Here is a 16909-nt window from a genome sequence, read left to right on the forward strand (position 1 = left end):
AATACACCTATTTAAGATAGAGGATAAAATAGATAAGACCAGGGATGTAGCTCAGTGGAAACGAACCCTGGGTTCAATCCCCAGTACAATTAAATATTGGGGGGGGGGTTGTGGATATAATCCTGTTACACCCCCCCCCACAAATCTAGCATTAGCAATTAAATAGATTAGGATAGTCTTCAAATTCTGAGCCTTTACTTCAATTGGTAAGCTGAGAGACCAATCGCTGATAAAGCTGATAAATTCTGTTACAAATGAACTTAACTAACCTCCAACCTCAAATGATCAAATAATCATTTTCAGGAAATGTGTTTTTTTTTTTTTTTAAATCTGAAACATTTTTTTTTAATATTTATTTTTTTTCAGTTTTCGGTGGACACAACATCTTTGTTTGTATGTGCTGCTGAGGATCGAACCCTGGTAGCACGCATGCCAGGCGAGCTTGCTACCACTTGAGCCACATCCCCAGCCCAGGAAATGTGTTCTTTAAATTCCTGTAGTGAGTATTAAGCCAGCAAACCCTTAGTTACTTTAAATGTGAACAACCAGAAACCGGAGATGAAAATTTACCTTTCATATGTATATACTGAACCAGCAATCACAAAGAGAATGCTTATGATTCTAAAAGCTTTAATGTAACTATCAATCCTCTTAACAACCCCCCCCCAGACATATATTAATATTATCCTAATGTAACAGTACATTATCTTCAATTTACAGGTAGGAAACTGGGAAAAACTTGCCCACAGGCATACATCTACAAAGTGATCCAGTCTAAGCAGGGTAAAGTTAGCCTGGCTCCAGATTCACTTTTTGTTTCAAGATGGGTCTCACTATGTCATCCAGGCTGGTTTCAAATTCCTTGGCTCAGGTGATCTTCCTGCTTTAGCTTCCCTAGTAGTTAAAACTACAGGTATGGGCCGCCTTGCCCAGTGTACATATTTTTAACCATTCTTTTATACAACCTTGCATATGAATGTCTTATATTATTCAGTAACTGCCTTCCTATTTTTTCCCTCCATCCAACTCAAAAGTCTAGAATAAACTCTAACCCCAGCAACCCAAGAGGCTGAGGTAGGATTATAAGTTCAAAGACAGCCTTAGCAACTCAATGAGACCTTATTTCTAAATAAAATACAAAAAAGGACTGAGGATGTGGCTCAGTAGTTAAGTTCCCTGGGTTCAATCCCCAGTACAAAAAAAAAAAAAGAAAAAAAATCCAGTGGCTTCTGGAAGGCAACTGCTTAGGTATCAGTAATTTATATACCAATACAGTGCCAAGGATTAAATGATAGTATATATTAAGCCCTTACCCAGATTATTATAAAACTTAATATATAAATACTCTAAGCACCACAAACACAACTGTCAGAATACAGATAAAAACAAATTACAGGGCTCTGGTTGTGGCTCAGTGGTAGAACACTTGCCTAGCATGTGTGAGGCACGGGGTTCGATTCTCAGCACAGCATATAAATAAAAAGTCCACTGACAACTTAAAAATTACATACACTTATTTATATATAAAGAACAAATGACAGGATTATACCTGCCTCAGGTCACAGAATTAACATTTAACCCAGGATCCCCAAAGTCTTACAGAAAACAATGCATCATACAAAATATTCACAATGTTTTCAAGAAAACTAAAAACCTGCCTCCAGTATTAAACTTTAAAGAAAACAAAACAAAGCACAGATTACAGTTATGATACATCAAAACACTAAGAACTCTATCAAAGCCAAAGGGTCACTTTCCATTTTCACTGAAGGATATTCAAAGGTTTAAAAAAAAAAAAAAAAAACCCAAACAACAACTTTTTTTTTTAATAATTTGACAATGATACCTGGATTAATAATTTTGGGGAGGATACTGGGGATTGAACTCAGGGGCACTCAACCACTGAGCTACAATACCCAGCCCTATTTTGTATTTTATTTAGAAACAGGGTTTCACAGAGTTGCTCAGCACCTTGCTTTTGCTGAGGCTGGCTTTGAACTCGCAATCCTTGTGAGTCAGTCTCTTGAACCACTAAAAAATTCTTAACTTTCTCTATTTTGTACTCCTGTGCAACAAAGACTCAGACTCCATTTCTAATTACAGGGTCAAAATCTTGTTTTAAGCTCCAAGGTAGAAAACCAAAATTACAGATTTGAAATGTTCCTGTTTAATATCAAGGATTACTTCCATTAGCTAAGAAATATGAAGCTGGCAGTCAGCACAAATTCAAATTAACCAAAATATAAAATAGTTGAGTATCAATATTTCTTTTCCTCAGTACTGGGGATTGAAGCTAGGGTACCATACTACTGAGCTACATCCCTAGTCTTTTTTGAGATTAGGGTCTCACTAAATTGCTGAGGCAGATCTCAAACTTGTGATTCTCCTGTGTCAGCCTCCGGAATGGAGTGGATAACATTACAGGTGTACCCCATCACACCCAGTTGAAGATCAAGGTTACTAACTATTAGGTTGTTTTTTAAAAAAAAAAAAACAAACAAACAAAAAACATACTACCAGCTCCAGTATATAGTCCAGAATTGAACTGTTCAAAACTCACTTACTTATAACTTTCCTTGGCAAAAATTTCACAATTTGTTCATTTTTTTTTGGTCAGTCAGTGATATCCAATAACTCTACTAATAAAGAAGCTGATGGGAAACAACTGAGTACTTTATTTGGGGCAAAAGGCACAACACTACTAATAATTAACAAAATTAATAAAAATTATCCAGGCAAATATCTTACAACTTATTTCAGAATCTAAAACTAGTAATGTTATTGCCTAAAAAAGCAAGAAAACTTTTTTAACACTGGGTCTCACTATGCTGCCCAGGCTGGTCTCCAACTCTGGAGCTCAAATGATTCTCAAACCTCAGCATCCCCAGTACTGGGGTTATAGGTGCATGGAATCCGCACAGCTAAAATTTATTTTTTTATTACATTAAATCCTAGGAAACACAGAAATGAGGAATTACTGTTTAATGAGCAGACAGCTTCATTATCCCAAGATGAAACAAGTTCTGGAGTTGTATGGTTGTAATGGTTGCACAACAATGTGCACATCTTTAAAAATAACAATGAATTGTAAACTTAATAGTTAAAAATGATAAACTTTATATGTATTTTACCATAGTTAAAAATTATCTTGGCCAGGCGTGATGGAACACATCTGAAAATTCCTGCAAGTTGGGACGCTGAGGCAAGAGAATTTCAAGTTAGAGGCCAGCCTCAACAACTTAATGAGGGAATATGGTCTGAAAAATGATCAACATGTTAACAAAATTACAATCTGTCTCCAGGTGCTCAAAAGTTTTAAACAACCTGACAGCACATGGAAGAAGGGCACATATCACTGTTTAAAATACAAAATATCCTGTAAAGGAATTTAAGTCAGGTCACATTTGACAACTTTGTACATTATCCATACTTTTCCCCCCTCTTCCCAGACAGAAACTGTCTCAGAACATAGGTGTCTTCAAAAAACAAAACAAAACACACAAACTACCTTAAATCAAAATAGTCCCTCGATGAAACAGAAGGTTAAACCAGGTCTGCTGGCATTAAACCCAGTGACAAGGGAGAGTGAGGCAGGAGGATCACAAATTCCAGGCCGGTCTCAGGAACTTAGTGAGACCCTATCTCAAAATAAAAAATAAAAAGGGCTGGGGATATAGCTCAGTGACAAAGTACCCTTGGGTTCAATCCCCAGTACAAAAAAAAAAAAGGAAAGAAAAAGATAGAAAAGAAAAGGAAAAAAAGTCCAAGTTTAAAAAAATTGCATGTATTACTTTAAATTCCTTATCTGCCTTTAGATGTCTATTACAAAATAACTATGATTTATGAGATCTAATTCCAGCTTCAACTTTAATTAGCTATATAATCTTGACAAGTTCTCTGTGCCTTAGTTTCTTTTATCTTTAAGATGGGGTTAAGAATACCTCAAAGAGATGTGAAGCTTGAGCGGATATATATATATATATATATATATAAATGCAAAACATCTAATGTGCCAGAAACGTAGGAGGCTGAGACATGGGGATGAAACATTTTCAGACCAGGCCTGGAGCTTTAGCTCAGTGGCAGAGCACTTGCCTAGCATGTGTGAGGCACTGGGTTTGATCCTTAGTATCATATAAAAATAAAATCAAGGCATTCTGTCCTCTATAGCTATCCCACCGATTCCAGTTATAAACTATTTAAGCTGGGCGTCTCTTTGGGGGAAAAAAAAAATACATGCAAGTAATATTTCAATCACAACCGCAGAGGAGTCATGGATCCCAGATTAACTCTGCCAAAGATAATATCCACAAGCAACTTCATTTAATAAAGTGATTCTTAACCTTTCGTGCCAGACTTCTTTAGTCTGATTGATCTATGGATCTCTTCTCTGAATTTTGTGTATGTGTACATACTAGGGATTGAACCCAGGGGCACTTAACCACATCCCCAGCCCTTTTTATTTCGTGATAGGGCATCTCTAAATTGCTTAGCACCTTGCTAAATTGCAAAGCTGGCTTTGAACTTACGATCTTCCTGTCTCAGACTCCCCAGCCCTTGGGGAGGTGCACCACCACAAACAGGTCTCAGACTCTTTTAAAACACCACCTGAAGTATACAGGATTACAAAGCAAACCAGTAATATTGAAATATAGTTATCAAAATATTTTAAAATGTCTAATATGGTAGTGAATGTCCTTTAAGTAAATTTCTAAACATATAAAAAGGAGTAATGAGCATACACAATATTTCAAGATATCTATAAAACCTCTAATATGAAAAACCTGGTTTTTCTCTTGGTGACAAAGTCACAAACTCTGCTGTCTTCTTTGAATTAAAAAAAATTTTTGATTCTTTTCCATCTAGATTCCTGTCAAAAGCTAAGGAAAATAAACAGGCAAGTTTTTTCCTCAAACTCAACCTCAACTAAGGTACTTCTCCAGTTTTATCCAGGAACCTAAATGAAGAATCCTGGCGAGCCAAAAAGACTTGTATTCTGAAAGCCAGACTTCAGACTTTAGTCCCACCTTATTTACACCTGAATTACTTTAAACATCTAACTTCTGAGCTTTGTTTCCCCTCATTGAGAATAATTCTGGTATCATGAGGTTTTAAGAATCAAATATTAGGAAAATGCCAAATGACCAAAGCGTTATTTTTGACAGATTTTAACACTATATGTTCAGTATCAAATATTTAATCACACTGTTACTCTTCAATAAAACTCATGATATGGGGCTGGGGATGTGGCTCAAGCGGTAGCGCACTCGCCTGGCATGCGTGCTGCTCGGGTTCGGTCCTCAGCACCACATACAAACAAAGATGTTGTGTCTGCCGAGAACTAAAAAAGAAATAAATATTTAAAAAAATTCTCTTTAAAAAAAAAAAAAAACTCATGATATGAAGAACTGATTAATAGGAATATTAACTTTACATAATAGTTTAGTAAGATAAGGTAGAGCTGTCTAAACTGGGAAGTGAGGACTGATTTGACATTAGAATCCCCTGAATCTAAATCCCAGGGTTTTTTTGGTTTTTGTTACTGAAGACTGAACCCAGGGGCACCTACCACTGGCCTTTTTGCTTTTCTATTTTGAGACAGGGTCTCACTAAATTGCTTAGGACCTCACCAAGTAGCTGAGGCTGGCTTTGAACTTGTGATCCTTCTGCCTCAACTTCCCACACTGCTTGGATTACAGGCTCACCCTAAATTCCAGTTCTACTGTTTGCCTCAGTTTCTTTCTTTGTAAAATGCTGCAATATCACTTTAGAGGTACTTACTCAATAAATGTACCTATTACTGAAATTCACAATTAATAACGCCAAAGGAATCAATCTAAAACTCTAAAAAGTTTACTTTGGAATTCACGTTGATTTAAAGCAACTGCACAATCTTCTGCCTGACAAAACATACGCAAACTTAAAACTATGTAGTATTTGCTTGGCATAACATTCCTAAAACAAACTAGCACTGGCTTAAAATCAAATCGGATTTCTTATTCTGAAGAAAACTATGGATTTTAAAAGGATGAACAGGCAGAATGAGTTCGGCAATTTTAAACTTTTTAATGATGTGCTTGGAATATTCCAATGAATGTTTATTATTAATATTGATATACTCTAAAGTAGATTTAAACTTAATTGAAAGATCTCTGCGCTGGTGATGTAGCTCAGTGGTTGAGCACTTAACTTTGCCTAGCACGCGAGAAGCCCTGGATTCAATTCCCAGCACCACAGAACAATAAAAATCATTTGACTTATTAGAAATACAGTATTAGGTTAAAAGAAAAATACTTTTTTAAACATTTACTTTCTGTAGGAATACTACGGAGTAAAATTCTCCCAGCCCACCACCCCACAAAACACTTTCCACCGGCTGCTCCTAGATCTCAGTCCATTATATCCATTATACAACCTGTATCCTTCCCTCATTGAAAAGCTTCTTTTTACCGGCTTGATTAACAAAACCCAAGTTGCGAAGTTGCAGCTTTGCTGGTTTGATGTTTTCACAATGTAAGAACAATATGATCTGGAATCTACTCAAAGTATTAGCCAGGCAGTCAGCTGACGCTCACTGCACACAACAGAAGGACAGAAATGACAGAAATTAAAGTTCGCGTTTGTATAAGGCAGGTACCGCTACTTTGAAACCTAAAATAAGTCAAGAGCACACGTTCCAGTTAAAGTAATAAAAGTATTTCTATTGCTCAAATGACAATACAAAAAAAAAAAAAAAAGGCTTTTTGTTTCTTTCATTCTTGGAATTTTCCTTGTAAAGAGGTTTTATCGGTTCATAGAACCAACCCGCATCACGCAGTCGCCGCCTGAGTAACTTTTACAAAAGGTCAAAGCGGTGCCTTTCAAGACTTCCAGACCTACAGGCTTCCCCTCCGTTCACAGTAACTCGTTTTCGCCCATAGAACGTTCCAGAGATTTAGGGACATGGACCGAACAAAATTTGGTGGAAACTGCAAAAAATCTTTTTTTTCCCCCAAACACTTAACACTCCCCGCCCCCCGATAAAACACCAAGAAAACACATTTCACCTTCTCCCTCCGGGGTCCCACATGTTGCTCGCCTTCCTCCCAGAGGCCCCGCGAGGCCTCGCCTCACTCCCGAGAACGCGCCCACCTGATTACCCTTTTCTCCGACAGACTCCGCCCCCCCACCCCCGCCCGTTCGCCTCCTTTAGATCCATATGGGACACTTTTAGCTTCCTCTGATCCTCAAGCCAAACCAGACAAGCCCCCGATACCCCACCTCCAGTCCTCCCGCGGTATGGGCCTCACCCTCACAGCTTCCCAAAGTGTTGGGAGCGCGCAGAGCGGAGCTGCAGGCCTGCACGGCCCAGGTGCTGTGTCAGCCTATCTGCCGGTTCCGCGGCGTGTACGGCCTGGAAAGTCACATGGCGGTGGGACCGGCCGGCGCCTCTACACTCCAGTTCTCCTCAGAGAAGAAGATTACCAAGTCCACTCACCTCCACGAAGAGCAACATGTCTTCCTCCGCTCGGCCCAAACGTTCCCGCCGCCGCGACTCCAACTGGCACGCAGGCCCGAGCCCCACTCGCTAGGATAAGGACACTCGCCTTGCCCCTCCACCCGGCAGTGGACCCGACTCCTCCCCCGCCGTCAGCCGCAGCGGCCCGACCCGCCCAGTCCCGCCTCCCTTGAAACAACAACTCTTTCCGGTTCTAGAGAAAAATTGCTTCCGGGAGAAGAGGAAGCCCTTGGCGCGCTCAACTTAGGCACTACACCTATTCCGCCAGCAGTGTGGAATGTACTATTGTCTGGGATCGGGGGAGACCATCAGAAGGAGGCGTCATTCTGTGCCAAGAGATTGAGTAAAAATGTTATTGATGCATTTTATCCCTTGCCAGATAGGTACCACAGCCCTAATAATTCCACAGTTTTCATATTTCAAAATCTAGATCTGATTAGAAGCCGATCTTATGTGAAGTGTAGTGGAATAATCGCCCAGCCCTGTTGAAAACGTAGTGGCTGGCAGAAAAAGGCAGAGGGGGGAAAAAAAGCTGTAGAGTAGTAAAGATGATAGTACTGCTATTGTACAGTAAATTCTTACTGTGTGCTTGGCAATATACCAAGCATTTTGCGTGAATTAATTTTAAAACAATCCTATGCAATAAATAGTTTTATTTTAATACACCACTTTACAGTTGAAGGAGCTCTCGGTGGAGGGCGGGTTTCCCTTAGGCACACCTTTAAAGAACTTTGCTCCAGGCTCGCTCAAAGGAGGTCTCCTGATTAACATAATGCATATAATTACACCTAGTCTAGATAGCAACTCCATCGGTTTTTCTGCCATACTTAAATGAAACAAAATAAAAATTAAGTTTTAAAAATTACCTTTATAATTTTTTGCTAGATTTATCCTTCCCTTACCAGTCCCATGCATACCCTAGTTCAGACACTTGTCTTTTGAAATAATCATGCCTTGATCTTTTCCAATGAATTTTTTTCCATTCCAATTTTTTATTCTTCTCCTTTTGGTACTGGGGATTGAACTCAGGGGAACTTTATAACTGAGCTACATCCCCAGCCCTTTTTATTTTTTATTTCGAGACAGGATTTTGCTAAGTTGCTTAGGGCCTCCCTAAATTACTAAGTCTGAGTCTGACTTGGAACTTGCAATCTTCCCGCCTCAACCTCCCAAGTCACTGGGACTATAGGCATGCTCCACTGCGCCCCAGACTCTCCTTCCTTATTTTTAAAAAATCTTCTAAAGTGAAGGTTTCATAATCTCCAAACTGCTGTTACTTGCTTTCAACACCTTGCCAATCTGATCCTTTGGAATCTCCCTTGTTTAACCTCAAAGGAAACCTCTCACTTTCTCACATACCAAATTGATTCCATCATCAGATTGTTAGTAACACAGACCCTCCCTAGTCTGATTCCCCAGTAAACTCTCATTGCTTCATCTCATTGATTAGACCAATCTCTTCAATTGCCCCCCAAGATACAAACTCATTAGTACTCACCTCCAAAGCCATGACTCAAGGTATCTTCCCTATCTGCAGTGCCTTCATTTGTCAACCAACCATCTCTCTCCATAAAGTTTTCCCAAAGACTCTGTTCTCCACAGATCTCTTCTTCATGTCCCTTTTTGCACTTGATTGTTATATTTTATCTCAAATTGTTTATTTTTTTGTTTTTTAGTTTCTTCACAGGAACCTTATATATTCTTCTCAGTTTAGGATAATGATAGCTGCATAATAGTGTCTCAACAAATGCTTGTCGAATGGTTAGAAGAATTTTGAAAGTTTGCTTTAAAAAGACTTCATTTCCAATTGCTGATGAATTCCATGCTGCATGAAACATACAAGCAAGAGAGCAGGAGAGAGAGTAATAATGCTAAGTTAGTTTAGTTAACATTTTGGCTGCTTTATGAATGCCTACTGGAATAAGCAATGAGAGAAAAGTTAAGTAAGGCTCTCACACATGAATATTATGATGAACAAAGTACTTAAAGAGGTGAATTGATAATGTCAAGAAATGCTGGATAATGCTGGGAGCAGTGATGCATGTCTGTAATCCCCGTAACTCAGGAAGCTGAGGCAGAATGATCACAAGTTCAAGACCAGCCTCATTAACTCAATGAGACCCTGTCTGAAAATTAAAAATTAAAAGAACTGGGGGGAAAAATTAAAAGAACTGGGGTTATAGCTCAATGGTAAAACACCCCTGGGCTCAATCCCCAATATCATCCCCCCAAAATCAAATAAATAAATAAATGCTGAATAATGATAGGTATTTTAATCAGACCTCATATTTATAAAAATAGCTCCTTAATTGTAGTCCTTTCAGAAAACATTATGGAAAAAAAAAGAAAACATGAATTTGAGTAAATGAATGAAGTTGGTCTGACAATCAAAGTATTCTGGGGTTTAAAAAAGTTTCTACAAAGGCTGGGGAGGTAGCTTAGTTGGTAGAGTGATTGCCTGACTTGCGTAAGGCTCTGGGTTCAATCCCCAGCACCACTAAAAAAAAAAAGGTTCCACAAAGAAAGATACTGAAAATAATAATGCATCTCTACATTTTACTCAGTTTCTCTGGGAGAACTGATGAAAAATATGCCAAATATGAGAAAAACAAAAGTAGAGCATCTGGTTTTGGGAAGCTCACCAAGGAGTGGATAAATAATAGTTATATTTTAATGAGATAAATACTATAATAAAAAATTTACAAGTGATTTGAGAACATAGAGGAGGGAATCACTCAGAAAATGACATCTTAAGGAGAAGGGAAAATATGTAATTTGCTCCCTAATATACTGATTATCTTTAAAACATCAAAATTGTGTTTTTACAAATTACGAAACATAAATTTTATAAGTTTACAAGATATCATCATAGGACTAATTTTACAATATATTTACCAAAAGGTCTTAAATAAGAAGTTCTGATAGAGAAATTGTTATACGTCCATAATTTGTATAAAATTTAAAACCTGTAAAATGATACTATATAGTTTATGAACACATGCAAAACTATGTAGACTAGATACAGATACATTAAATTCATGATTCTTATTGCATTTGGAATGGAAGAGGGGAAGGAAGGAATCTGGGGAGGACAACAAAGGGGATGTCAGTTCTCTAATACTTTCCTTTATTTAAAAATATCTGAAGCAAAACTAAAGAGAAAACTAACAAAATATTAGAATTGACTAAGACAAAATATTTGTTCACTCTAGGTGATAAGTACATAGCGATTTGTTATATTATTTTCTGTACTTTTATACATTTTAAATTAAAAAATAAAGCTACACAGTGAACAAAACACCCTATCCTTTAATTGCTCCAGCCTCCTAAATCCTTTCACCTCCTCTGTAATCAAAGGAGCTGCCCAAAGCACTCCTCTTCTCAGGTGGAAAGCAGCCTTTAGCATTCCTTTTGATTTTTTGAGCCAACTATGGAACTTGAATTTCAGTCAATTTCCTTAAAAAAGAAGAAGAAAAAGAGGAGGAGGAGGAGGAAGAGTGTGATATGCATCTAAATAATATCTTCCAATTACTACATGTCTAGGAAAAGTTAAGGGACAGCTGTGAAAATTGTAAAGTACTATCCTATAACAGGTTTAAAAATATTTAAGCGAAACTAAGAGAAAAGAAGAACCAAGAATTACATTTGATATACTGGATTGCATCTTGAATTCTAACACCTAGATTTCAAGTTCATTTAAGCAGGGCTACGTCTTCTATATCTTTTAGTGTTCCTGTTGTCTATTCTTTCCTCCCCTCCCTCCCCCCTTCACCCGTCTACCAACACAGCATATAGAATGCCTAGTTCTCTGCATATAGTAAGCACTTTTTAAATGTATGAGTCAATATTAATGTCACAGTAGATCTATTATGACATCACTGGGTCTGGAATACCATGGTTAGGAATCAGTTGGTAGTAAGATAAGTCACAATCTCTAGGAGCAGGCTTCTGGCTTCCTAGTGGAAACACTTTTATTAGCATTTGCCTATATTCTGTGGAAAAGAATAAAAGAAAAACACCCAAAATTTCAAACATTTACCAAAATGAGAAATGAGGTAGATAGTGATTCTGAATCAGAAAAAGAGAATGATGCCTCGACCATGAGAAGAAAGCCTGGAAGTACCCTTGATGTTCCAGTGGTCTCTTACCTTGAAATCCCATTCTCAGTACAGACAGTCATCTCTAGGATTGAAAAAGCACAGCTCATACGAGCCAAAGAGGTAGGTAGTGAATCAGAAGATTTATAGATTACAAGTTTTTTTTTTAACTTTTCATCACCAGGTACATTTTTTTTAGAACTCATTTTTTGTTGATGATATTTAACTGTATTTGAGAAAATATTGACTTCAAATGATGATTTCACCTGACTAATGGATAACAAGATCCAAATTGATGTTAATCTCTTCAGATTAGGAATTAATGAATCCATTTAAGAAGTAAATCAAGGCTTGCTTAGCATGCTCAAGGTCCTGGGTTCAATCCCCAGCACTAGAAACAAAAAAAAAAAAGAGAGAGAGATAGAGGAAAAAGATATAAATATTGGTACTTTCTCACTCTTCAGGCAGAATTTCCCTGTTCCAACTAGCAACAATAGCAATGTCTATTTTCTTTTGCAATTCTGGGGATTGAATCCAGGGACTTCTACATGCTAGGCAAGTGCTCTACCACTAAGCTGCATCCCTAGCACATTTTATATTATATTAAATTAATGAATTTACCCATGACCTCCAAAAGTTTTTCATGCCTCTTTATAAGACTTCTACATGCCTTCCCTGCCACGGACCCTAATCCCCAGATAACTACCAATCAGTTTCCTTTCTTTTTCTTTTCTTTTTTTATGGAACTGGGGATAGAACCCAAGGGCACTCTACAACTGAGTGACATCCCCAGTGCTTTTTATTTTGAGACAGGGTTTCACTAAATTGCTAAAGCTGGCCTAGAATTTGAGATCCTCTAACCTCAGCTTCCTTGATGCTGGGATTATCCTGCTGAATATAACTTCTTTGGGGTGGAGGGTACTGGGGATTGAACTCAAGGGCACTCAACCATTGAGCCACATCCCCAGCCCTATGTTATTTAGAGACAGGGATTCACTGAGTTGCTTAGCACCTCACCATTGCTAAGGCTAGCTTTGAACGCATGATCCTCCTGTCTCAGCCTCCGGAGCTGCTGGGGATTACAGGTGTACGCCACCATGCCCATCTCTGAGCTGCCTTTGAACTAGAGATCCTCCTATTTTAGCCTCTGTAGTCACTGGGATTACAGGCATGTGCCTTCATCCCTAGCTGAATACAACTTCTTTATCAGATGGGTGATTTGCAAGTATTTTCTCCCATTCTGTGACTTGTCCTTTTCTTCTTCTTGCCGCAGTCTGGCTGGGCACAATCAGAAGCCACTTGTCAAAAGAAACTAACTTTATTTTTAGAACCACACACGCCAAACAAAACAGCCTCTCAGGAAAAATCCTCAGAGCCTCAACTGCCACCACCGGCTTTCCACAAGCCTCTCTCTCCCACACAAGCTTCTTCACCTCCCACAATCCTCCTGCTCTTGAGGCCGATTGGCTGGGTCACGTGGGCGGAGCCAAAAAAGTCCCCCAATGAGCAGCTCCGTGGTCTGAAAGGGCAGGGAAACAGTCCAATGAGCATCACCGCAGAGGAGCCAATCAGCTAGATGTTGCTGGGGCCGAGGAGCCAATCAGCTAGATGTTGCTGGGGCCGCTGTGAGCCAATCATCAGCAGCAGCTGGTGCTGGCAGCTGGAAGTTTGCTGGGGCCCCTTCGGCTGTGGCTCTCAACATCTTCTAATAGTGTTTTTCAAATAATATAGGTTTCAAGTCCAATTTATTGTTTCCTTTAGTGGTTCCTGCTTTTGGTGTGGTAAGTAAGCAAATTTTGCCTAACCCAAGGGCACATTTCTCCTATGTATTTTTCTAGATCTTTTAGACTTCTGGATTTTACACTTGGGTCTATGATCCACTTTGTCTTAATCTTTGTATATGATGTCATATATAGATTAGGGTTCTTTTTTTTATATTTATTTTTTAGTTTTCGGTGGACACAACATCTTTATTTTATGTGGTGCCGAGGATCGAACCCAGCACCCCACGCAAGCCAGGTGAACGAGTTACCGCATGAGCCACATCCCCAGCCCCTAGGGTTCTTTTTTTTTTTTTTTTTTTTAAATAATTATTGCAGCTCCATTTGTTAAAAAGACTATCCTCTCACCATTAAATTGAATTGGCTCTTCAGTTGAAAATCAGTTGACCATATCTTTGAGTTTATAGTTTCTCTAGTCTGTTATATTAATCTATTTGTATTTCTTTATGCCAATGCCACAGTATCTTGATTACTGAAGTCTTTATAATTATTTTTGAAACCAGGTAGTTTTAGTTCTACCATTTTGAACTTCAATTATTCCAATCTCTCCCCCCACCCCTTTTCTTTTTCTTGGGCTTCTTTCTCTGGAGTGACACACTAAAACACATAAAACTTAAAAACTGTCTTTATCTACACAGCTTTCCTCTCTTTGCATTTCCAAATGAATTTTAAAATCAGCCTGTGAAATGCTATCAAATATACATTTTTAAAAGCCTGCTGAGCCAGATGTGGTGGTACACACTTGTAATCCTAGTGACTCTGGAGGCTGAGACAGAAGATTCAAGGTCAGTCTCAGCAATTGATGGAGACCCCTGTCTCAAAATAAAGCATAAAAAAAGGCTGGGGTCATGGCTCAGTGGTTAAGTGCCCCTGGGTTCAATCTCTGGTACCAAAACAAAACAAAAATGTCTACTAATATCTTTGATTGGGATTGTATTGACTTTATTAATCAATTTGGAAAGAATTAATTTTTTTTTGGTGCTGGGGATTGAACCCAGGGCCTTGTGCATGTGAGGCAAGCACTCTACCAACTAAGCTATATCCCCAGCCCCAAGAATTAAAATCTTAACAGTATTTTGTCTTTTGACCCCTGGACATAGCATATTTCTCCATTTATTTAGGGCTATACACTGAAAAAAACTACAAAGCATTTCTGAGAAAAATTAGCCTACTTTCCAACATATAGGACTTTATACTTCTTTTGTCAGATTCATCACTAAGCATATGTTAAAGTTTAGATCTGGAAAAACCCCGAAGTCTTGGTCCCCAATGCAGCAATATCCAGAGGAGGGGCTTTTAGGAAATGACTCAGTCATGAGGGCTGTAACCTCATCTTTGGGTTAATCAACTGATGGATTAATAATTTGGATGGACTCTGGCGGGTGGTGAAAACTGTAGAGGTTAGAACTGAGTTGAAGGGAGTGGTTCCTCAGGAGCATGCCTTTGGGGACTTTATCCTGTTCCTAGACCTTTTCTTACTCCCTCTGCTTCCTGGCTATCATGAGGTAAGAGCTTTCCTCCACTATATCCTTCCACCTTGATGTTCTGCCTCAAACCAGGCCCAAAGCAATGGAGCCGCCAACGGTCAACTGGAACCTTTGAAACTGTGTACCAAAACAAATCTTTCTTCCTTTAAATTTTGTTTATTCAGAATAAACAAAAATAAATAAGAAAGGGGTGGGGATATAGTTCAGTGATAAAGTGCCTCTGGGCTCAATCCCCAGCACCAAATAAATAAATAAATAAATAAATAAGTTTCTCTCAGGTATTTTGTCACAGAGATGAAAAGCTGACTAAACACAGCATATCATATTTTTTAAAAAAATATTTTTTAGTTGTTGATAGACCTTTATTTTATTTATTTATATGCAGTGCTGAGAATAGAACCCAGTACCTTACACATGCCAGGCAAGTATGCTACTGCTTGAGTCCCAGTCCCAGCATATCTTATGTATTTATTTACTTTAATTTTTTTATTCTAATTTGTTATATATGACAGGGGAATGTATTACAATTCATATTACACACATAGAGCACATTTTCATATCTCTGGTTGTATACAAAGTGTCTTCATACAATTCATGTCATCATACATGTACTTTGGATAATGATGTCCATCTCATTCCACCATCATTTCTAACCCCATGCCCCCTCCCTTCTAGAGTTTTGTCTATTCCTCCCATGGTACCCCTCCCTACCCCACTATGACTCAGCCTCCTCATTTCAGAGAGAATATTCATCATTTGTTTTTGGGGGGATTGGCTAACTTTACTTAGCATTATCTTCTCCAACTCCATCCAAGTACCTGCAAACCAGCATAACATTTTAGAAAACATTTTTAGTCATAAATGGACATAATGCCTTTATTTTGTTTATTTTTATGTGGTGCCTATGATCAAACCCAGTGCCTCACATGTGCTAGGCAAGTGCTCTGCCACTTAGCCACAGCCCTAGCTAGCCCTCATTTTTTTTTTTTGTATAACTGGTATTGCTTTTTAATTTCAATCTTCAATCATTCACAACTAATATATAGAAATACAATTGATTTTCACATGTCCATCTTGTACACTAAACTCAGTTCTTAGACGTTGTAGATTTTTTTGGTACATTCTTTGGGGTTTCCTACATATGCATTCCTGTCATATGCTAATAGGGGCAGTTTTATTTCCACTGTTCATATACATGTGTATTCTAACTTCTTTTCTGACTTGTTAAGGGGGTATAGGACCATCAATATAAAGTTGCCTAGAGGTGATAAGAACAGCACCATTGCTTTGTCTTTAATATTAGGGTAAAACATTTAGTCTTCTAACATTGAGTAATGATAGTAGCTACACTTTTTTTTTAAGGTGCTCTTTATCAGGTTATGGAAATTTTCTGCTTTTCCTAGTACGTCAAGATATTTTAAATTAGGAATAGACACTGAGTATTATTAAAAGCTTTTACTGCACCTATAGGGATAATTGTTTGTTTTTCCTCTTTAGGTCTGTTAATACACTGAATTATATTAATTTATGAATGTGAAGCAAACTTTGCATTTCGGGGATAAATTCCACTTACCTATGATGTATTATTCTTTTTATATCTTGTATTTGGTTTACTAAAATTTTATAACTTTTGCATCTATATTTATGAGGTATATTTTCTGTAGTTTTCTTGTAATGACTTTAGTTATGACATCAGTATATCACTAGCTTTAGAGAGTCAGAAGAATCCCCTTCTGTTCAATTTTCTGTAAGAGTTTGTTGAGAATTTGTGCTGCTTCTTTTTATAAGTTTGGTAGAAACTACCAGTGTTTGGGTAGGAAGAGGGAGAAATAACCAAGGGGACCATATGTGCTCAGAGTCTAATTTATAGGAAGGCTTTAGACCACAAATTCAATTGAAAATACACATAGGGCTATTTAGATTATCCATTTCTTTCCTTTTTTGGCACTAGGAATTGAACCCAGGGGCATTTAACCACTGAGCAATATCCCCAGCCTTTTTTAGTTTTTTTAAATTTTGAGACAGTCTCACTAAATTGCTCAGGGC

At 38.1% G+C, this 16909-nt stretch overlaps 2 protein-coding genes across 9 annotated transcripts in view; one reads left to right on the forward strand and one right to left on the reverse strand.

The window, feature by feature from the left end:
* Larp4 (La ribonucleoprotein 4) overlaps nt 1–7610 on the reverse strand; it is a 67989-nt gene extending 60379 nt beyond the window's left edge. For 6 of the 8 annotated variants that reach the window (XM_071609846.1, XM_071609849.1, XM_027949976.2 and 3 more), the window contains exon 1: nt 7478–7610. In XM_071609846.1, the coding sequence (XP_071465947.1) occupies nt 7478–7495 (18 nt within the window). In that variant the 5' untranslated portion in view covers nt 7496–7610. Of the gene's footprint in view, nt 1–7046; nt 7118–7289; nt 7357–7477 lie in introns of those variants that run through there. The other 2 variants (XM_071609851.1, XM_071609847.1) reach the window with 2 other exon arrangements.
* Nucleotides 7611–11541: 3931 nt separating this feature from the next.
* Nucleotides 11542–16909, forward strand: part of Fam186a (family with sequence similarity 186 member A) — a 63092-nt gene continuing 57724 nt past the window's right edge. The window contains exon 1 of the mRNA XM_071609281.1: nt 11542–11718. Coding sequence (XP_071465382.1) covers nt 11542–11718 — 177 coding nt within the window. The remainder of the gene's footprint in view (nt 11719–16909) is intronic.

Source organism: Marmota flaviventris, chromosome 3 (assembly GCF_047511675.1).
Source record: "Marmota flaviventris isolate mMarFla1 chromosome 3, mMarFla1.hap1, whole genome shotgun sequence".
Lineage (NCBI taxonomy): Eukaryota > Metazoa > Chordata > Mammalia > Rodentia > Sciuridae > Marmota > Marmota flaviventris.